This window comes from Myotis nattereri (genome assembly GCF_964212035.1).
Source record: "Myotis nattereri genome assembly, chromosome: 11".
NCBI classification, from domain to species: domain Eukaryota; kingdom Metazoa; phylum Chordata; class Mammalia; order Chiroptera; family Vespertilionidae; genus Myotis; species Myotis nattereri.
The window spans coordinates 53472122-53497008 of record NC_138086.1 but is presented as its reverse complement, the minus strand read 5'-3'; the positions used below and the strand labels follow the sequence as shown (position 1 = coordinate 53497008).

General features: G+C 35.8%; 1 protein-coding gene across 1 annotated transcript in view; it reads left to right on the top strand.

Moving 5' to 3' along the window:
* Positions 1-24887, top strand: part of DGKB (diacylglycerol kinase beta) — a 530693-nt gene that overhangs the window by 352546 nt on the left and 153260 nt on the right. The window contains exon 22 of the mRNA XM_081101920.1: positions 24044-24134. Coding sequence (XP_080958046.1) covers positions 24044-24134 — 91 coding nt within the window. The remainder of the gene's footprint in view (positions 1-24043; positions 24135-24887) is intronic.

The window sequence follows — 24887 nt, the reverse complement described above, 5'->3', positions numbered from 1 at the left end:
TGGCATTCGAAGCTCCCAGGCCCGAAGAGTGAGTTCAGAGCAGAATTTCCCACATGCCTTGTGGAACTGTGGTTCTGAAATAAATTAATAGTTCCCATATTCAAACAAGTTCAGATTCAGCCCTACAACCCTCTTGGAAATTCACATTCAACATAACATGTTAAAGGCTCTCTGAACTTACTTCCTTCAGTTTGAGTGAAGGCAAGCTCCAATAATATTAGCAATAACTGAAACTTTGTACTCAACAAAAGTCGTGCTTCATGTTATGAAATATTGTTTATATTCATTGCTATAGGGTGTATCAAAAATGTATACACACACACTGAATAATTGTAAAGGCAATATTTATTAAAATACATTTCATTTTCAAAGTTGAGCTATCAGCTGTTAAAGTGTGTATACATTTTAGGGAGGATACCTGTATTTAAAAATTAGGGTAGTTATTAGACATACTACTAGATCTTATTATTTAATACTTGCATTAATATGGCAGATATTTATTTTTATATTTTGATAATTATACTTCAATAAAATTCATTTCCCCTTGAAACCCTATCCATTTATGTTTACCTATTAAAATAACATTATTCTGAGAAGATATCTATGACTGTCACACAATATTGGTTCAAAAACCGTTGCTATGAATAAGCTAATTTAACTCCTTCCAACGATCTCCACACTTCTTTACTTAGGAATCCTTTCCTTTTTCCCACTGATGATCATGCAAGGAATAAGTCATCTGTGTAGAATATTCTGGCTTCAGCTTCGCTTCTCTGCTCTGCTGCATTGTCCCTATTACTCTGTTTAAAACCAGCGGCCTCCACGGGAAGGATCCCCATGCCCAGAGTTCACAGGCTTCTTCACCCCAGACTTCTCAGATCCGTTCATACCCTTGTCCACAATGAACTTCAAGGCTGGTGATATGATGTGCCCTTCCCCCAGTTCCTTTGGCCATGGGATCCTTTTCTCTTTCAGAACAGAACTTAGGAGCTTGCATTGAGCATGGACACATATGCGTGAAATATTGTGTCAGTCCACGTTAAATGGTTAGTGGGAAACTTTGAGCTACTGCATAGTGCCGGTAAAATCATAGTTTCATTGAGAGAGAAAAAAGTAATCAGGGAATATCGCAAAGCTTCTACTGCTGAGATAGAAGACACCTTCCTTTTGAGAAAAGTGATTGGTTGTCGCCAACCACCTCTTCAGGCCTGAGGAGTTCTCACTTGCCAGAGGTTTTCTCAAGGTTAGTACTATTGACATTTCAGGCCAGATAGTTCTTTATAATGCGCAGCTGTCCCGTGCATGATTTTTGTCAGCACTTGTCTTACAGACTGTTAATTTTAGGTCTAGAAAAAAGGAGAGGTACTCTCTAAGAAGTTTTTTTCATGTATTTGATGTACATTTAAGTAATCCTTAAACCATATTAATATTCAGAATTGGCATTGTCTCTTATCTAAACGTTTGTTTACATAGATGAATGAATCAGCTTGGCCTATTCATCACAGATTTGTTAACATTTCGGTATCTTTTGCCTGAAATTAAAGTGGAAATGACTAAGTGGGTTGTTACAGAAATGGTAGGCAGTGCATGCCTCATCTTTAAAAGCCTCTCAGCCCTTGATTAATGAGGGCCAAAGACAGCCACAAAGTGTAGTCAATCTTGGTTCTTCTAAACAAACTATATGCTTTATTAAAACACCAGTATGAATACCAATTAAAATGTCCTGTACCAACAGACTATGGTTAATGACACCATTCCATAGCCAGGGTCCCCTTCTTTCTTAGATTTTGAATTCCAGGTTTAATTTAGGGTGATAATGGATTCAGCTAAAAGACCACCTATCCCAGATTCTTACGATTTCCATTCCAATGTGGCTGTGTGAGTAAGTTATGGCCTATGAAACAGATACAGAAGTGGCGTGTGAGACATTCAGAAAAAAATGCTTTAAAATGTTGATGCAGAAAGAGCCCCCTTTGCTCACCTTTGCTTCTTCATTCTGTTGGCCTTGACATTGATATGAGGGCTGGGACAACAAGAGCTCCTTTGAGCTATGAGCGTAGAAACCACCCAGTGAGGTAGGCAGAGCAGAACATGGATCCCGGTGACACTGAGAAACCAACACACAGGACTGCATACCTCCTGGAGGCTTCTCAATGACACACGAATAAACTCCTATCTTCTTTTGGCTAAGGTGGTTTTGGATCTCATGGTATGTGCTGTAAAATTGAATGACAATTGATTAGATTAGTCATATGTTTGAAAAAGATAATAATTATAATACTCATTTGATGATCATATGAAACCCTGACTTCCTAAGTACTGCTTCAGCAACTGGCATACCTCAGATAAATAACCAAGACATCAGTCCCCAAAGGAACAAAGTGGGAGACAAGCAGTGAGACCCTGTGTTCTCCTCAGCTGTTCCCTGAGAGTGAGTGAAGCCAATAGAAGTAGAAACTATTACTGGGGGAAACGTCCTGTTGAATCTTGTTTGTACCACAGATCTTGCTTTTCAGTCCACTCCAAAAGAAGAGGGGAAGGAAGTTCTTGCTCAGAACTATGAAAATATTACCAAAATGGCAATCAGAACAGGAAGGAGATTATTCAGTTTCTTGCCAGACCAGCACATTGTCCTAAAGAATCCCTCTTGGCTCCTCCTCACCCTGTTTTCCACTGTCACTGCCCATGTGGCTACTGCAGAGTCCACCCAGCTGAGAGTCACCACCGCTGGCCGTTCACAGACTCAGAGATGTCCCAGCCAAGTCTTCATGTTAATGCCCAGCACCTTCTGTTATTCCTTCTTGATCTATAGCTGCAGGGGGAAGTTCCTAGCAATAAAAAACTCATAAGCTTTTTGGTGTGTCATATTGTAAACACTCTACTGAAATGTTTGTTTTCCTGAGAGGTACTATTCTCCTTTTAATACTACCTTAGTAAGTTTTCTTAACTTGCCATTCCTGTCAGTGGGATGTATAGAGATTACTCTTGAGAGTAGAATCAAGCCTTTCCTTTTTATAAGGCCACATATACTTTAAGTTTCATAAACTTGGATATATGTATATGTGTGTACATGAGTGCATGTACTAAAAGGTTCACTGGGAATAGATGAGGAGAAATGCAAAAGGAAAGTAATATTTGAATCAACAGAGGCATGTTCCTCTCTAGACATTGTACGTGCCTCATTGAATAACAATGCAGTCGACAATAATGCTATTTTTTGAGTATTTGTGCAAGTGCTCTATTAATTGTGGATAAAAACATTAATAGAAGTCATGCTCCCATTCCCTTTTCTAAGCTGCTCTTTCCTACTTCACCCACATGTAACCTATGTTCTTAGCAGAACCATCAAGGCAGCTGCTGCCAGCCTGTGGGTGGTGAAATCGGAGATGAAAACTATTTGCAGTCTTAAGACTAAGTTGTCTTGTAAAACTAAGATGGAGAAAAAGATAGTTGAATTTGAACCCATGTAAATGCATACCTCAGGAATTCAAAGAGTTGGTAATATTAATAACCAAAGCCAAAGGATTGCAAAGTTTGGGTGCTATTTCACTTTAGCACAGATGAAAATGGAAACTGTGGCAAACATCATCACCATTTTGCTGAAACCATTGCAGTTTAGGAAAAGGTTTGTGACTAGGCCATTGCTAAAGCTAGGAAGGGGAGGATGCCTACTTCCTGGATGCCAAAGAAGCATTCCTGAAGACTGCATGTGACTGGAGGGAATCTGTTAGTAAGATCACTCTTTCTAGCCCTTTCATTTCCATGTTCTCGTGTCTAAAATGTTTATATGAATGTTTCCTACTTCAAAGGGTTATTATCTGAATTAAATAAAATAGTACATGCAAAGCTTTTTATTTATTTTATTATTTTATTAAAGTATTTTAATCCTCACCATATATATATATATATATATATATATATATATATAGAGAGAGAGAGAGAGAGAGAGAGAGAGAGAGAGAGAGAGAGAGAGAGAGAGAAAGAGAGATCAGTTGCCTTCTATATGTGTCCTGGCTGGGGATCGAACTGGCAACCTTTCCATGCACAGGATGACATTCAGCCAACTGAGCCCCTCTGGCCAGGCACATGCAAAGCTTTTAAAATAGAATCTGACATAGAAGCCACCCAGTAAAGTCTAGCCACTGAAGTTATTATCCACAGGGTTGCATGTGAGGTTTTCAGTTCCTGGAGCAAAAGTAGAAATGGAGGTCCACAACCATATAGATAAATATTTAAAAGTTTTAGATCAATCTATCCAACTTGCTTATTGATGTTAAATATGATCGCTCTGGCACAACACCATAGAAGGCCAAGTTCTAACTCTAGAATTTCTCATCCTGGGTGACAGCACAGAAGAAGTTAGCCTCTGGCCCAGCTCTCAGCAATGGACTTTCCTCAGCAATTGATTTTTCCCACCTCAGCTCCATCATGCTCTGTGGGGAGTTCCACTGTCACCTACAGGAACCACCAGTCTGCACATCACTCCTGCACATGGCAGCCCCTTGGCCAGCCCTTGGGCCTGGAGCACATCCTGCCATCAGGAAGGAGGACTGCTCAGGCTCTAGAAGTCAGCATGGGTCTATTTGAGCAAAGAATAAAAAGGGAATTATTGTTTTAAAAGCAGTTGTTGAAAGCCAACTGAAGTCCTCAAGTAGCCAGACACTTGACATCAATCCTGACTCCCACCACCCTCTTTCCTCTTTTTTTGAATCATCCAATTTCTCAAGTACAGGCAAGAAACAGAAAGTGTGTGTGGCGGGAGTGGAAGGTGATAACTCCATGATATCTTTGGGGCACCTTAAGATGGATTTCATCATAGAATTTCTCGTAGCAGGAGTGTATGAACTGGAAAGTTGGTTCAACAGAACTGATTTTGTACATAGTTACAGATGATGAAAGACATGGGTGCTCTTATTTAAGGAGGGTTTCAAAACAAACGCTTGCTGACTTCAGCATAATGAGATAAGAAAATCAACCCAGATAAATGAATTCTATTTACAAATAAAAAATTTAGAAAATTAAGAGATCTAGTGTAATGGGAAAAATCTTAAAATGTGTATGTGGCATAATGGTATACAGTACTCTCAAAAAAGAATGTTTATAAAAACTAAAAAAAATATATTAATTTTTTCCTCAGCTGACATTTTCCCATGTCATTATGACTTACATGATTTTTAATCAAAATGTTCTATCCTTCCAAGTCAGCTTTGCTAATAACCACTTTCCTACTTCACCAAAATGTGTAAGTATTTTGAAAAAATAAGAGCAAACATAGATTGTTTTCTTCCCTTCTTAATTCTGTTTGCTTAATCACCTAGTAAAAGGGCGGGGGGAGGGTTCATAAGAAAATAGTTAGATGGTTTCAAGAATATAATTTATTTAAAATAATGCATATTTTTGGTCCCTTTGAGTTATTAAATTTTTGTTATATATCTTATCACATGAATTGACTTAAATCTGTGAGTGTTTTATACAGAAAACATGAGTTGAGCCTGGGGGAAGGTAGAAGTGAGTGATAAATGGTGATGGAAGGAGACTTGACTTGGGGTGATGAACACACCTTACAATATACAGATAATGTATTATAAAATTATACAATTGAAACCTTTATAATTTTATTACCAATGCCACCTCAATAAATTCAATAAAAATTTTAAAAATTGGTTGAGGCATTTGATGGTAGTCTCTAGTGAAAATAGTCAATGTATCCAGGATAGTTACTAGATAAATTTCTGTTCTTTATAAAGACTGATTATATCATTCTCTAGGGTATATTTGACTCTTTGAATTACTAGAGATTCCCCTCTACTACTAATTTTTAAATAAAATGTATAGTTTGGATTAATTTTAAATTTACACAAAGGTTGCATAAATGGTATAGAGAATTTCTACATACCTTTTGCACACTTTCCCCTAAAGTGAGCATCTTACAAATCATGATACATGATGCTGAGAAGTGAACTTTCAAAACTAAGAAATTAACAGTACTATATTTTTGACTGTTTGTATGGACAAATGGCTTAGAATGCCATCTTCTCTGCCCCTAGAAATGACTGAATTCCCAAAGAGAATCAGTGTGCATAAAGAGGCCAGCTTCAAAATTAGTAGGTCGCAGAAGGGCCCTCATGAGCCTAGAATCAAATTCCTTTGTCTTCTGTTAGTTTCTGCTCTCGGTGGAAGCCTTTCTCTGTGCAGCCATGTAAGATGCACAATGTTGGATGGGCCATCCCGGGTAAAGTCTCAACTATCTAAAGAATGTCTAACTGAGTACCTGTGGGATTCTTCAACTACACTGCAGAATCATAGGAAACACTGAGAAGGCTGGCAGATCCAAGAAATTCCCATTCTACAAAAACCCTTTGTGAATTACACAAATGCTTTAGGGGCACTCTGAGGAAGGGGCCTAGAAAGCCACTTCAGAGGGAAAATCGCAGCCCCTGGCCGTGGACAGTTCTGCACATAGCCATGGGGAGCACAGTACCATGTCAGCCCCAACCCTGCTCCCCGGGGAGCTGGGAACTGTAACTGGCAAGAATCCCTGGAAGGTTGCAGGGATCCAGGAGAAAGACCCAGCCAATGCAAGATGCATGGTTACTGGGCCAGCCAGCGTGGCTCAGTGGTTTAGCATTGACCTATGAACCAGGAGGTCATGATTTGATTTCCTGTCAGGCCATATGCCCTGGTTATGGGCTCATTCCCCAGTGTGGGGTGTGCTGGAGGCAGCCGATCAATGATTCTCTCTCATCATTGAAGTTTCTATCTCTCTCTCCCTCTCCCTTCCCCTCTGAAATCAATAAAAATATTTTTTTAAAAGATACAGGGTTAATGATGGGAGACAGGAGGCTTTGTTGGATAAGTAACTTGGAGTCCTGGCTAGTGTATCCTTTTGCTATACACTCTTTTAATACACATCTTCTGGGGCTGCATTTGTTACCAAGTTTTAAGTACATATTGCCGGTTTTTACTAAAATGAACCAAGTGCTTTCATACCTGTCCTAGAAAAATAACAATGTTCACTTGGAAGTTTAAAATAGAAGACAAAAGCATGGCCTTCGAGAAATGAAAGTCTATATTTTAACTCATAAAGCAAATCAAAAAGTTTAACAAAACTACCATCAGTGCAATTTTTCATTTTAAATTAAATCATGAGAATAAAACAATTTTCTTTTTTCTTTCAATATTAAGAGCTTAGTACATTATAATAGATATGGCATTGAGTGATTGCCAAATTAATGAAACCATTGTTAGAGTTCTCTACCAGTGTAGAGATAGATTTATAAAAGGTACATTTGGCTGGCTGGCTACTCGGCTCTACTTTTATCTCTTTTAGTTTTGAAACAGCCCAGTCTGGAAACAATTCTTCACAATGGGTCAGAAGATAAATCCACTGGGACAGACCTCAGACTATCATGACACAATAAAGTAGGATTCCCATGGTTTAGATCCCCTATCCTGTAACCCGGGTGCTGTAATATCACTACTTGAATCTGCAAAACTTATGCTTCCTAAATATCAGCTTAAGTTCCAAAGGCCAGGAAGGAGCCCCAAAGACTCACCATCTGCAAAATGTCTCTTCCAGTTTGTTCATTTACAGAGAGCACCACTTGTGCTTCAAGGAACATGACAATTTGAATGTTTTGTCATTCTTCCACCAATCTGATTGCCTGGAAATATCGGAGTACTTCTTACTCACCTTAGAAAATTATTTATCACAAAAGTGTTCATAAAATGGCTTTATATAGGTTTAGTGTTTAAATGTAAGCAACACAGGTGCTTCTGAAGTAACAGGGCAAGGGGGTGGGGGCCCATGTTTTATAAGGCTTTTATAATTCTCTCCCCTAAAGTTTAGAACATTATAACCACGGTTTCATTAATGTGTGAATCATTCAATGTCATCTCTGCTATAAAGTACCGGACTTTTAATGGGTTTAGGGAGAGAGAGAAAATTATTCTATGATTTAATTTCAAATGAAAAATGGCATAGTTAGTAACTTTGTTAAATTTTTTTGAATGGGGTTTGGTAAAATTTTCATCTCATGTAAGGTTATTTGTGTGATGAGAGCATGCATGTTTTCATAATCTTTGTGACAGGAATGATTGAAAATATTACATGATGGATTAGGTTACTCATGAAATTAAGGAGAGCTTTGGGAAATATAAAAGGTTACTATGGCAGCTTACAGCCGTTGTCTTGGAAGAAGCCTTTCATCTGCCTTTGATTTCAGCCACAGTTACCGTGGATGTTCTGTGCCCACTTAGACCAGCTTTCTGCACGTGCCAGCTGGGGGTTCACCAGCTACCTGCAATGGAGCCTTGCTCTTGTAGTCTCTTGTATGTTGGATCTCTGTATAACATGTGTACAGCTGGTATCCTTATTTGTAGAAAATTAAAATGAAATAATCCTTGAAACACCGTTGAGTCAAGATATCAAACCAGGTCTCTGTGTGGTCTGGTTCAAATACTAAGACCCTTCTGTGAAGTTGTAAATATAGTCATTTATATAACAAATGTTTAAAGAGAACTTACAAAATGTGAGGCCTGTTATTGGCACTGGGGATATAGCCATGAAACAAAATCATTGTCCTCGAGGAACTTATAGTCTTGGGGGGAGACAATTGGCAAGTAAAACATCAGTTTAGCAGAAGGCAGGAAGTTGTACAAAAGAAATGGAAGGCATGGAAGGTCAGACAAAAGTGGCGTTTGAACAGAGACCCAAAAATTCTAGGCAGAAAAAATGGCAAGTATAAAGAGTGGAGAGAGGCCTGTGCTTGGCCTGACTGAAAACTCAACAATGAAAGGAAGTTGAGCTCATAATTCTCTCTGTCTCATTTTTGTCTTTTGTAAATGAAGGTAATATCAGTAGCAAATTCATTGTGAGGATTGAATGTGTCATTTATGCAAGGCGCCTAGCATATCTTCATTAAGTGTTAGCTCATTGTTATCACTCAGTTTCATGTATTCTACTCTCAAAGGAAATGTCAGGGAAGGTTTTGGATTCAGCATAGTGCCTATTTAGATGAAAATTAACACTGTTACACTGCATGGAAGACTCTTCCTCAGCCTTCCCTTTTATTACCAATGGTCTGATTTTGTTCTTCTTGCCTTGGTGTGTGGCAAGAGGAGAAGGAAATTTTTAAAAACCTGTTTAGTCACAAAGGAAAGGAAAGTATGAGAGGCTTTATAACTAGAAGAACTGACTTAGTTTTGGTCATCTGGGGCTAAAGGTGAATAAGGATTTTCTAGGCGGAGAACGAGAAAAAGAAACTTTTAGGCAGAGGGAGTGTATCACGTCAAGTTTCTAAGGCAACACGGGGGCCATTTGTCCCCTCTTGAGAGGACACTTGGCAATGTCTGGAGACATTTTGGTTGCCGCACCGTACAGTGCTATTGGCATATGGAAAGGAGAGACCAGAGATGCTTCTGATCATCCGACGATGCACAGGACAGTCCCCCATACATTTTGTTTTTAACATAATAAGGGATACCATTATGAAAGTGCATTTCTTTCTAGAACAGCGGTTCTCAACCTGTGGGTCACGACCCCTTTGGCGGTCGAACAACCCTTTCACAGGGGTCACCTAAGACCATCCTGTATATCAGATGTTTACATTACAATTCATAACAGTAGCAACATTACAGTTATGAAGTAGCAACAAAAATAATTTTATGGTTGGGTCACAACATGAGGAACTGTATTTAAAGGGCCAGAAGGTTGAGAACCACTGTTCTAGAGGAAATCTTTGAAGAAAAATTTAAGTTCAAATCTCCTATTTAGCTTTTACTAGTACCTATCTTTAATAATAATTCTTTATTTTAAAATATACCTAATAACAATATTAGATATTATAAAATATCTTTGAAATCCATATTGCTTGTGGAATTGTGAATAGATAAGGGGTTGGCTTCAGGAATAATAATTTACATTATGGAACAAACATCAGTCAGTTTTTTGCTCTGTATTAAGATAAATGAAAGAAACAATAGTAAAGGTGAAAATATATTGTAGGATATACATACATATATATCCATATCTCCACACACATCCTTCTCCCTCTAACAGTAAATTAGGTGCTAATAAGTCAAATGCTACTGTGTTTAGGATATAGCAATGTAAATTTGCCAGAGGCAGAGTATGGACTGAGGATTAAAAATCCACTTATAAAATGTAATCAACTCTAATTTTGTGAATTCTTATTAGAATGGCATAAGGGTACACAACTACACCTTGACATACCATCTTCTCAAATATATATTAAGTAGTAACACATGTCTGTCTTATCTATTTTAGGTGAAAACTATTTCACATGGGTTTCATGTAAATATAGGAAAAGAGTTTGAAAATAATATTTTTAATTTAATATAATAAATGCTGGTACCAAATAGCTTTGAATAAAAAATAATTTACTTTCAAAATCTGTCCTTTATGATGCATACCACCTAGGATTTTTGTTAACCATAGTTCTGGGCACTATGAATAGTTTTCAAGAAAAGTGTAAAACTCCCAAAATTTTAGGCATCATCCTTTACATGTGCATTATGTGTATATTTCAGGAAAGATGTTTCATGACTCTCATAACATTCTCAATGTATCCCTGGCACACAGAAAATTAAGAACCTCTGCTCTAAGTATCGCCTTATGTAATTCACAAATCTGTTTACAGACTAATTGCCTCTAGCATATAGATTTCTTTTTAGTCTGCTTTCTAAATTTATTTTTATAAGAACTAGAGAGAAGACTTTTTGTGCTGCAATAAGATTTCTGCATATATTGTAGCATGTGGAGAATGATGAAGCCAAGTTAAGCTGGGTGCTGCGGAATTCAGGTTGAGTCAAGTATTAATAGAAATCCCTCATGTCATCTTTACCTGTGATTTGAGGACCTTGTTTTTGTACCATATTATTTGCAAATGGTTAAAAATATAATAATTAATTATTATGGAGATAGGGTCTATGTTTTACACGACCATGTAGAAAAGAATCAATATTTTGTCAAGTCCTCATCCTTTTTTTGCGATGCAGAATTTAATTATACCGTAGGTTCTGGGTGGTCCCTTGTCCTTCTACTTTTGTCCTGATTCATACTCTGGATAACATCCCAATAATGATTCGGTGAAATACGAAGTTAAGTATTAGGATGATGTGATGATAGATACAAAAGTCATAGAAGATAGTCATACTGATTGACTCTCAGAAAACTTGAGTCTAATTTCATGTCTGGCACAAATCCTACACCATTTAGACTCGGCTGCCTTTTCCGCTGGAAATAAAGAGTAAGAAAAATTTCTGCAGTACTTTCCTGCTTGAAAAGTGGGGTTCCACAATTAATTTTTTAAATTATTGTTAATCCTCACCTGAGGATATTTTTCCATTGATTTGTTAGAGAGAGTGGAAGAGAGGGAAAGACAGAGAGAAATATCGATATGAGAGAGAGACATCGATTGGTTTCCTCCTGCATGTACCCCAACCAGGGCCAGGGATAGAGCCTGCAACCTAGATATGTGCCCTTGACTGGAATTGAACCCAGCACCCTTCAGTCTGCGGGCCAATACTCTACCCAGTGAGCCAAATAAGCTAGGGCCACAATTACAATTTTATTCCCATCAGTTATTCTCTAAATATTCAGTACTTATAAATCGAAGGCACAATGTAGGTGATTAAAATGGCATGAAGAGCCCCTGCCCTCAAGATGTTGACTGTCTAGGAGGAAATCAGAGAAGATCAGAATATTTCAAGTGCTGAATTTCCAAAGAAAGGTTATAGCCAGTGGCATTAGGACTACCAAATGTATTCATTTTTGTGACACATGTGCAGATGGTGACCTTCTATATGATAATCTTGGTGCATTTCCTTAGAAAACTCTGTTTTTCTGAAGTCTGTTGCTCCACAACTTTTGGTTCTTGAGATTTATGCTCCTGTGCAGGCTGGGTCTGAGCTTCATTAGCACCTGATTTACCACAAGGGCAGATGGTTATTGGAAATAAAAAGTCAGCCATTTCCTATGATTAAATCTCTCACGGGCTGCATCTCCCTCTTAGCTATTTCCTTACTATTGCATATGATTCATTCCCAAGCAGAACAGTGATTATTATGTGATTGTTAAATCTAAAGTGGAAAGGAAAGTAGATTATTAGAAAAAGTCTAGTAGCTTATTAATATATATTATGTGCTACAATGAAATGATTTTACCAAAGTATTAGCAAGATGATAGATTTATAGATGATGAGAGAAAATTACTCTATTGTGGTGATTGAATATAACAAAAAAAAATTCCGAATTTTTCTTTTTTTCTTGCCTTGCTTTAAGAGGTTAATGTTTAAAACAATAATCCCCCCCCACCCCAAATACCTCCTCATTCTGGTCCCTTTCCAGTACTTCTGGGCAATATTATGTGAGTCTAGTAGACAAGGGAACTCTAGGATTGTTCGTTGCTGTGTCTAGATATTTTGAGCTCAGAGGAAAGCAAGACTTGGTTTTCAACAGAAATATTTCACTAGTTTTATCTGATTGAAAATAATTGACTTATTCTTTTACTTGATCTTTTCTTTTACTCGAACAACAAAAGAGAATGAGAAATGTCATAGCCCGTTCAGATTTTTGTATGCTCTTTCTTTATATTATACTGACTAATAAAGTTGCCCACACAGTAGAGTCAGCCTGTGTACAATAGAAACTTGTTGATTTGTTTGGTTATTACTATAGTTAATTTCCCTATCATATTCCTTTTCTTCTATGTCAAAGTCTAATTGTTCAATTGAAAGACAAATACCACCACAATTACCAGAGTTCTTTTCTCTCTAATTCATTTCCGCTATTAAGTTTATTTAGGTTACTTAGTTTCAACTCTGAGGGTTTGAATACGCAAGGAGTTTTAACAATGAAATTCAAACCCTGCTCTGCTGATCTTTAGGAACGTCTATTGCTGTCATTTCCTGATGCGGGTGCACCAAATCATTGCATCAAAAACACACAGAGAAAGAAATACAAATTCTTTATCAGCACTGCTACTAATAGCATTCATCACAGGACAGATTTGCTATGCAGCTAAATAGCTGGCCCTAATCTACCAACACAATCTTGCAATGAGCTAACCATTTCTCTACTCTGGGTCTTTGGCCTATTCTCAGTTGTTTTGAATAACAGAGGTCTTTGTGCTTACAGTCACCTGCGCCATACATAAAGGTCTTCCTGTCTAGTAATTATAACCTCTCATGAAATATTTTTATTTTCCTTCCTTCCCTTATTAACATAGCACTTTCACAATGTTAGTGTGAGCATTTGAGGAATTATTACCTTTCCTACTATACTGTAGGGCAGAGATTATAGGCAGAGCTTATAGAATTTTTGCTAACTTTTGTATATGTTGTGCTTAGCACAGTGTGACAAATATCATAAATATTCTGTGTGTTTTACCCATTTACCCATAGTACATCAAAACCAAAGGTTAATAGCTTAAAATAACCTCAATTTATTATTTCTCATATTTTTGTGTACTGGCCGGACAGCTCTTCAGCTACAGGAAGCTGGTGGATGAGGTGAGGGCTGGGCTCAGCTAGGATACTGGATCTTCCTCTTCATGTCATCTCCATTCTGGGCTTCATTACAATATGGAGGTCCAGGACAGTGCTCCAAAAGTGGGAAAGTGGCATTTACAAGCCCCTTGAGACCTAACTCTGGAACTTGTACAACATCACCTCTGCCACATGCAGGGTCACCAAACCGGGTCACCAAGGCTAGTCCAGATTTATGGGGTGGAGATAGGAATTTACCTCTGGAAAGGAGAATTGCCATAGTCCCACTACACAGGGCCATGCATATAGGAGTGGGAAAAATCTGTGCCCATTAAACAGTCTACCCTTGTAATCAATAACTTTAATTAATTATCAATAAAACTAGAGGCCCGGTGCACGAATTCATGCATGGGTGGGGTTCCTTGGCCTGGCTAGCAATTGGGGCTGATTGGGCTGTCTCTCCCACTCCTGATCAGGGCCAATTGGGGATGGACGGGGGAGGGACTGTTGCAGGTTGGCTGGCCACAGGAGGTTGGCTGTGGGAGTTCACTGACCACCAGGGGGCAGCTCCTGCATTGAGCATCTCCCCCAGGTGGTCAGTGCACGTCATAGTGACCAGTCGACCAGTCACTCGGTCGACTGGTCTTAACGGTAACTTAGGCTCTTATATATATAGATTATTCTTAATTGTAGAGAATAGATGCCCTAATCTTATATTTAGAGAAATAATGACTCTGCAACATGAGAGCAGAAACTGATGAATTTTCAGCAACTAGAACACAGCCTGACACATAAGAGGGTTCAATAAATATTTGTGAATGAATAGGAGAAAGAAAGACATTTCTTTCTTTGGTCTTTCTCTTTCATATTGCTTTTTGTTTTCATCAGTCTCAAATGATTAAGTTCTAAATGGCTAGGGAAATAGCTGAATGGGAAGTAGAGTTCTTGCTCACATATGTGATTCCATGAATCCATAGTAATGAACTCTGGCAAGATTAAATGACACAATAGCATATTATGTAAGTAGAAATAATCTTATGAGTATTTTATGAAAATTTGACCACTCACTGAAAAAGAGCTCCTGGGAGATTTTGTTTTTGTATTGATAGATACAAAATGAGAATGATTTATTCTCTCCAATCTCTATAATCTGTTCAGAATAGGAAAAATCTGTAAGTCATTAACCTAAATAAGTGACTATAAACTTTTAATAATATTCAGGATGTGGTGACTTTGATACTGTAGCTAGGTTGAGATTGTAGTATTATTTTGTGGACAAGCAGATCACTTTGTTCTTTCACAATGAAAAATACAGATGACTTATTTAAATTCTGGAAACCAATGAAACATGTTGCTAACTATTTTAACATAGAAAAAAAGTGGTGGTTTGTTGATGGTGATGCAAATTGAAAGTAGTTTTATCTTATAAAAGTCTTTCAACTGGAATTCATCTCCATGTATTATCTGCTTATATGGGCATAATTTCAAACATGAGAAAATAGCATATGAGCTAGGCGTATTGTAAAAATAAAGCAGTAATAATACTGGAGAAGAAATATTTCTTTTACCATCCATCTTTGAATTATCTTCCATGTACTTGAATGCACCAGCACAATGAATAACCCCAAATGATAATGCCTGCATCTGTCAATTAGCTTATACACAAGTCAGCCTGAATATTTTATATAAATTACAGCATCTTGGCTGGAAACAAAAACAGATCATGATATTCCAGGGAGTCATCTGCGTCCCTCAAGATATATATCAGTGCCAAAAAATGCAATCTAAATAATAATGGATTTACTGATTCATGTGTTAGACTATATAATTCTTCAATTTGATTAAAATATCAATATTTTCAATATAACTCAAGTAGTCTGATTCCCATCCGTATCATTTTTATACAAGATAATGAATGTGTTAGTAAAGCCTCTCCCCTATGGCATTGGAAAAAGCAGAATTGCCCCATTTTTTAGTTCTAGTGTAAGAGAAGTTTTAAGGTGAATAGCATTTTGAAAATGCAAAGTTCTGCTTCTTGTTACAGAAGCAGAAAAGGATTGCTGATGTGTGAAGAAAAACAAAAGGTAAAACACCTAACTAATTTTCAGAGAATAGAAGCAAGTTTTAGTAAAACCTTTTCTTTTTTTTTACGTTGTGAAGCATGATTGTCTTCAGAGAATATAGGTAAGGGAAATGATGTGTGAAGGAACTAGAGAGATGTCAGTTTTTCCTTTATTTTTACAAGTTTTATAAAGTATAGCATCTAAAATTGGTTAAGAGACATAGCAAGGTATAATTTGTTCTAATGGTACATAATTATTGATTTAAAATTATTCTATGGCACTAAAGATAGTAACTGAAAAATTAATTGACACTTTTAGTGCTAAAAGTAAATGTTTTTCAAAAATACTTGTGTAATCTTTTTTTTTTTTAATATGTTGAACTTAGGTTGTATTTTGAAACTGCTTTGTTTAATGATTTCAGATGTTATTTATTTGTTGACTCCTCATATTCACTGGACAGAGTTACCAGTCAATTTATATTTTAGTTGTAAGCAGTTGTCCATGAGTCAGGACAGAAAATCAGGATTTTTCTTTAGCATTAAATTTAGTGAAACTCCTGCATTTATTTAACTTCCCTGAAATTAAATAGGTGTTCCTTATATACCTATTGAACTATATTAACATTAAAAAACAACTTTATAGTCTTATATTTGGTGTTTAAATAGTTGATTAGCATAGTACATTCAGTAAAAGCAAATAAATAGGATAGGATAGGAAGGAAGGAAGGAAGGAAGGAAGGAAGGAAGGAAGGAAGGAAGGAAGGAAGGAAGGAAGGAAGGGAGGGAGGAAGGAAGGGGAGGGGAAGGGAAGGAAGGAAGATAAAGAAATTCAATTGGTAAGTAATAGAGAGGGAATATGGCAAGCAATTCTTTTACTGTCTAGCTCAACATATTAAATCTGTGTTATTCAGCTAGTTGTCCCTGCTGTCTACAAAGCCTATTTTGGCTTTCCAGCAGGCCTCCTAGTGGGCAGTATCTTGAGTATATAGCCATAGTCCAATCTATCCTCATTTTGGTAAATGCAAAAACATAATTGTATTATGGCACCCAAATGATCAAGCTCTTAATTCACTTGCTTAAGTTTACCAAATAATAAGAATTATATACCACTTATTTCAGAGGGAAGGGGAGGGGGGGTGTGATTAACAGGGAACTTGTATGCATATATGCATAGGCCCTAGACACAGACTATAGAGTGGTGAAGCCTTGGGAGGGGTGGGTGTGGGGTCAATGGGAAAAAACAAACAAACTGTAATACTGTCAACAATACAGATAAATTAAAAAAAATAGAGGGAAGGTGGTGGTGTTTCCTTTTCAGGGATGAAAACAATTTCAGAATTCAAAACATCATATTCATAATCTCAAAATCCATGGAAAGTCAAATTAACCCCCACATTGCTTGGTAACTATGCAATTAGAGAAAAGGAATGAGGATAGGTTGAGAAACTGTTACGTAGAGTCTTTGGAAACCATGACCAAGTTTCTGCTTTAGGAAATCCTGCTACTCAGTTCATTATGTACAGTCTTAGACCATGTGATATTGGGAGTGTGACTTGTAAACTAAACCTCATTGAGTTTACCTGTGGCCATGCTCAGTAACAATAGCAATGGTTGCTATCACAAACTTGAATTAATCTTCCTGATAGTTTTCTTAGGGAAACTTTAATTATTATAAGTTATTTAAATAGTAAACATCTAATTATTATTGAAAGCTATTGAGTTCTAAACATGCTTGGACATTGTTTAGCTATTTTGTAGGTTTAGTTTTGCATTTGCTGTCATTAGTAATTTATTATTCCTCTTTGGGTGCTTAGTATGCATATTCTTCTTTAGCATGGACACTGCAATGTGGTATCACTACTGCTTTTATACTTTCCACTTTAACTCTCCTAATTATTCCTAGTGTGCAATAACTAGCAGAGAAAGAAATATTTAGAAAAAAAATAATTCATTAGTATTATGCTACAAAGTTTTTATAGGCAAAAGAAATTACTCATAGAGCCACATATTCATTTACTTTTTAAAAGAGAAATGGAAAATATTTGAAAAAAATGTACTAAAATATTTGACTTCGGGAGCATCTTTTCATATACTTACATAGGAGAAACTTTCTTTGCTCTTGTAAAAGTAATTCAGGTTAAAAATTATATTTTTAGAATATCCATCTTTTTTCACAAACTAAGACATAGTATTATGTGATTCTGTCTGAACTTTCTATGACTTGTTTCATTGCCTCCTGGGACTTAACAAGCATATCTTATGAATGAGCATTAGATACAGACATTTTTATATGTCATTAAAAAATTATATTTTATTGTTTGGAGACATGAAAAATGTGTGTTCTTTTTGGTATGAATATAAAATGTCCCCACTATAGTAATTACAGCCATGTTTCTTTCTTATGAAATAATATTAACATAATTCTCCTGCTATGAGAGAAGTATAAATAGCTATTTTAAAATAAAACATGGTTTTGAGGGTTTCAGTAAAATGTAGTTCTTTTTAAAAATATGATATAGAATTTGGGTTACTTCTGCATCTAGAATGTTCGTAGGGATAGTAATTGTCATGAAATTGTAGTTTCTGTTTTCTGCAAGCAAATACATAATTTTTGTATACTTAAATGCTTTATGCTATAATTTTTATAAATTGTAGTAAAACTTCCCATTTATTCTGATACTCAAACTTGAACAATCTTTTTCATAACCATTTATTGGACAATTTATAGTTACCAATCAATATTGAATTGCTGATTGCATTCGAGTTAGGTGTGGGGCTTAGTTCTTTAACAATGCCTGTTCTGCCCAGCCGGCGTTGCTCAGTGGTTGAGCATTGACCTATGAACCAGGAGGTAGTGAATCAATTCCCAGTCAGGACACATGCTCAGGTTGTGTGCTCGATCCCGAGTGTGGGGTGTGCAGGAGGCAGCCGATCAATGATTCTCTCTCATCATTGATGTTTCTCTCTCTCCCTTTCCCTTCCTCTCTGAAAACAATAAAAATATATTTTTAAAAAATGCCTATTCCTGTAGTCCATACACATGGCCTTTAGTTTATAGGAGACTTCAAGAGGCGACCAAAATGTAAAGCACAAGTGCCCCCACCTTCACTCCTGTACTAACCTCTGGGTGTGGCGATGCCAAGGCCCCAAGGCCCTGCCAACATGCTGAGACCCCGGGATGCTGCTGCGTTGAGCTACAGATTTCAGGCTCAGCTCATCCACTGGTGGAATCAGGTCCCACCAGGCCTTCCATTTGATTTGTGGTGTGTTTTTAAAAGTAATGCCTCACTATGTTTAGGAATACATGAGTAAACCTGCAATTAGGTTTAGTGTAATGTCTCTTGGCAATGAAAAGCAAATAAAACTGAATGGATCCTATGACATAAATGTACCACTTTAAACACCCCAGTGACTTTCAACCTTTTTTCGTGTCATTGCACACGTATACTAATTACTAAAAATCTGCGGCATACCAAAAGTATATTTTTTGCCGATCTGACAAAAAATAGATATAATTTTGACTCATTTATGCTGGACAGCTATTGTTGTGTTGGCTATTGTCCTTTTTTTTATTTGATAGTCTAAGTAAAAGAGTTTAATGCTTCCAACTAAATAGACAGGTATTGCATATTTTAAAAATTCTTGTGGCACACCCGTTAAAAATCTCCGACTTACCCCAACAGTGCCATTTCTCTCATCACCAATATTATTAGCTAAGTTTAAAACTCTGGCTATGTTTCAAGGGTATTCCATCAAATTTTCAAACTGAATTTTATTATTAAAATTAAGTTCTTGAATTGTTAGAAACATTATTCTCCATGAGAAAATTATTTTTAATACCAATTTGAAATGGCTGTTGAAATGCTTTCATAATAGGGCAGACATGAAAGAAAGCTAATGAAAAAAGATAAGGACCATAGCCAGTTTTGTTCAGTGGATAGAGCGTCAGCCTGCCAACTTTAGGGTCATGGGTTTGATTCCTGTCAAGGGCACATATCTGGGTTGCAGGCTCGATCCCCAGTGTGGGGCGTGCAGGAGGCAGCTGACCAATGAGTTTCTCTCATCATTGATGTTTCTCTCTCTCTCTCCCTTCATCTCTGAAACCAAAAAGAATATATATATATATATATATATATATATATATATATATATATATATTAAAGATGAGGTTTTTGAAACATCCTTAATGAGTAAAAAAAAAAAAAATCATTTAAGTCCATTGTAACTAATCTACTTAGGACATTATTTTTTTTTTTTTTGCTTTTGTTTCAAAAGCAAAGATTGAAAAGGACTTTATTTAATGAGCATGTTATCCATACAATGTAGATAGAATCTCTTAGTTAAGAATTCTTGAAAATGGATTTAGGAACCTAATAGAAGATTTTTTACTATCCATATTAAATGGCCTTCCTATATTGTCACTATATACATAAAATAATAGAAGAAACACACCTATGAAAAAATTGACCATTTAAGAGTAATTTCACTGAAATAAAGATTTCTGTGTTTATGACTTTTGAGCTTTGTAGTATAAGATAAATGAGGCAATTTCACCCCTGTTTGTTAGAAATGAGCTTCATAACTAATTAGGTTCTTTTTGGGAAATGCTTTACCTGTTCACCTTTTGTTTGTTTTGTTTTATGTTTGCTGCGTTAAAATTACCTACCAGACAAAAGCCAAAACAAAACAAAAAAACCAGCAAAACCCCATGCAAACCAGGAAGAAAAATTCCAAGAAAAATACTTTGCTAGAAATTAAATTACTTCTTTGAAAGTTTAGAACTTGGAGAACTAAATATTAGTTAACTTTCATTATGACAAGAATGCTTTTTTACTTGAGCAAGAAGTTCCAATAGTTCCTTTATCCCCCTGTTTAAGAAAATGCCTGGCAAATTTGAGTTAATTTATTCATTTTTACCTGAACTTCTGGTAGGCAAGCACTTTAAATATTAGCCTGAAACCTATAGATTTACAATTAAATGAACTGAAATAGGTTTTAATATATTGATGACTTAAATTATAGTATAAATAACTCTTTTTGTAGGCTGTTTCTCATCATCTTGCAAATACAAATTCTGTCTGTGAATGCAGTAAATAAGACGTTGGTTTGAACATTTCACAGTGGGTTAAATGTCCAGTTTTCTTATTTTTAAAGTCCAAAGCTATATGTTTTCTCTAACAGATTTGAGTTTGAATTATTTCTATCATTTTCTAATGTGAGCTGTAAAAATAAATAGCATACATGCTTAAATGTGGTGGGGTTTTGTTGCATTTCTACAACCCAAAGACTAGTTGGGCTGAAAAAAAAATAAAATTTAACAGCTTTTAATTTGTCATGTGGAATCTGATTCTATGTGCTTTTTATTACCTCCATATATTTATCTAAGTGAAGCATAAAATGGTTGTAATAATGGAGAATTTAAAGCAGCTTTTGCACATGAGCAGTAATGCTAACTCATATGGTGAATAAAAACTGAATGTAAATTCCCAGAATGTTGTTTCTTGTGTTTACGAAGGTGTATGTTGGTTAGCTGATATAAGCTCCTCATCATCCCAATTAAGCTATAAGGAACGTTGATGAATAGAATGGAAAGCAAATAAGGAGTGATCATTTATCTGCTATCAGAAGCTTCATGTATTTATATTTAATTTTCAAACTGCAATACAATATACATTAGGCCATAGGACATGTTGAAATATAAGCTCACAGCCCTTTTGTTGGGTGATGGTCTGCAGTTCCACGTGCTTCCAGAGATAACCTAGGTCTGGCAGAAATCAGTCTAACCTAAAATCACCAGTTCCTATCGATTCCGTTTCATTTATTTCTCTTGGTATGATCCCCTCTTCTCTATTTCCCTTGCAACTTGGTTTAGGCCTTTAATTATAGTATATGTGTACTATTCCAGCAACCATGTTTCTGTCTGCAATGCCAGCATTCCAACATTCCAGCCCACCTATTCATTTCTGCTAGACTTATTTGCCCATATAACAAAGCTAGCCATGTGACTCCTCTGCCAATAAACTTCTGTGAGCAGTCTGTTAATCAATAATTTCAAGTCCAGCCCTAGCCGGTTTGGCTCAGTGGATAGAGCATCCGCCTGCGGACTGAAAGGTCCCAGGTTCGATTCCGGTCAAGGGCACATTCCCGGGTTGCGGGATCGATCCCCAGTGGGGGAAGGGGGCATGCAGGAGACAGCCTATCAGTGATTCTCTCTCATCATTGATATTTCTCTCTCTTTCTCTCCCTCTCCCTTCCTTTCTGAAATCAATCAAAATATAGTCTTAAAAATTTCAAGCCCAAACACCTTAACTTGGCCTACATGTTTCTGAAGCACACCCTTGTTAGCTTGCAGTCCGCATGCTCTGAAGTTACATTGCACTCCTAAAAATGCTCAGAACTTGTCGCATCTTCTCCCTATTGGCCTTCTTTTACTTAGCTATTAAAATGTCACCTTCTTTTCTAAAACTCTGGACTCCCTGACGTAAAAGTAGCTGATTTATTGAAGTGTTTTCTCACAGTATGTTGCTCATATTTCACATGGAGATTAAATTTTAAATTATCTTATATGCCCGTAATCTTACAACATTCTGAAATCCTTGTAGACTAAGATAATTGCATTTATATTTGTATCTATAACACTAGACACAGTAGCATATGGAGGTGAATGTTCTCACTAAACATTTGTTAAATGAATGAATGTATGAATAAATGAATCCAGAAAGGTCTGGGTAAAACTGCCATATAAAAAATGTTGTTAGAAAACTTACTGAATGTAGAAAACAGTTCTAAACAGTCATGAAACGTCTACTAATTATTATTCTAAGGTTGTAATGAGACCACCTCATACAGACCATTCTTTTCCTCTCAATATACTGAGTGATATAATTTTCATCAGAATGATGGCTTATTAGGAAAATATTTTTGGTTTTACATAACTTTAGCCATTGTACAAATTTGTAGAAGTGCAACTATAAAGTAGGCATTTGCATTAATTTTCATATAAATTTGCATGTGGGTTCAGGTACACAGATCTTGGTGTTAAATGTTTATTCCCGTTCTATCCAACTACCAACATCTATTTTTATGTAACTCAGATATATGAAATCAGGCCATAACACCACCTCCCCCCCAAAAAAAATATTCTCTAGAAAAGAATAAGGATTCCTAGTGTTAAGATCCACTGAAACCTATATTGGTCTTCATTATTGGTCTGAATATGTGATTAATACAAGAGCTAATGAAATGTTTTATTAAATTAATAGCACTTTGTATGAGGCTAAATATTGAGTACTACATCTATATGGATGAGATTACTTTCATAATTTGTAATGTCATATCAGAGAACTATATTCAATATAGCATAATAATAAGCACTGTATTAGGTTTTATGTCATTTTCCATAAATAAAATAGGATTTAATTAAGTAGTAAGGTCCTTGCCAAAGGTATTTTTAATTGTTGAAATGTTTTACATGGTAATGTGAAAGGTACATAGCAATATTTATGCCCAAAAGAATAATTTAATGGGAGGGGCATACTCAAATATTATAACATAATTTCTTTCTGTTGGTTTCTATGTGTGAAAGCATTATCTCATTTTACCTATTTTCTTCTACTATCCATACCTCATTAGGATATGTATGATTAAAAACTGCATTTTGTCATGAGATTAAATTTTTTAATCCAATACTTGGTAACATAAAAATCTAGTCAACTTTTGTAAAATTATATTAAATGATCATAAATTGAATTAACTGTCACAAAGAAATAAAGATATGCTCAATGGTTCATGGGAGAAAATACATTTTGAATATCTTATTTCCATATTAATTACTGAAATGTTTTAAACTATATTTTCTTTGAAACTTTGTTATATTGATAAAATGTTGTATCTTTAGCTCTTCTATGCTGTATCATAATTTCCCACTATTGTTCGTATAAAAGAGGACACTATCTTAATGAAATAATAAATGGTTATTCTTCTAATACTAAATGTTATCATTATAGATAACTACCATTTTAATATGCTATCCAATTATGTCAATTTTTGAATGCATATCCATCTAGAAAAATCTTAACATTTTTACTTAGTTTCTTTTTTTCCCCATGAAAAGCCAAGACATTTTTCTCTTTATGAGTGGCTGGTCTAAAATGAAGTCATCCACGAACAAGCTAAGAATAATAAGCACTAAAATAATATATTAAAATCTGAGCAACTAATATATAGAAAAGTCAAAGATATACTTGAATCTGTCAGATCAATACATTCTTGTAATTCCCTCAGGGACAATCATACAATTTGACACCAACATTTAAGCTTTGAAAATTATGTGGCCATCTATTACAGTATGGATGATACATGTCCTCAAACCCTTTCTAACACTTATATTATAATACAAAACAGGGCTACCTCATATAAAAATTCCTTTCTGTTATTCATAATTGCCCAAATGGCTTGTTCTTTTCTTTTTCAGAATGAAGAACAAATTTTGGTATTTTGAGTTTGGAACATCTGAAACTTTCTCAGCAACCTGCAAGAAGCTACATGAATCTGTAGAAATAGAAGTAAGAAAAATGAATTCTCTTTTATAATACTATGAAATGGCCTGAGTTTGGTTATTAATATGTTTTTGGTAGTCCATGGAAGGAGTTATGTTTTGAGCAATCCATATAGCTTTATCCATGATTCTAAAACTTAATTTCTCTCAGTCATTGGTAATCTAGTACTATCTGAAATATTAGTATAAAGTTAAGTTTGAGTATGAGTTATTTTAATACAGTATAAAAGGAGAGTTGGAACACAACTTTAGAAAACAATGGAGAAGTTACTGAACATAGTGTGGATACCAAAAAAAAGTAAGATGAAAGAAAGTACTTGAAGAGAAGAGAAAAGTTGCAAGATACATTAAAAAAAAACTTATTATTTTCAGGTCTCAGTATCTTATAACCTTTAAAACACAGTTCACGAAAATTGTACTTACTTTCATGAATGCAGGTTAAAAAGTCTACTTTTCCATTCCATTCCATTCATTAGCTAGATTTTCTCTGTTCCTGGGGTTGCCGTTTCCCCGTTACATTTATAGCAAGTGGAAAAGCCAAGACAGAGAGCAAAGATAGCAAGGAAAGATATATTTGAAAAAGATTTGTAACAAATAGGTCTACCAAAATATATAGACACTAGAAATAAAAGTTCTGGTAATGGGTTACAGTAGAAATTGACTTAGTTTTATTGAGAGATTTTAGGGGTTTAAAGAAAAAGGAATAGCTAACTTTTGATAAGTGTTGAAGACAAACCATAGGAACAGAACTATGAAGCAA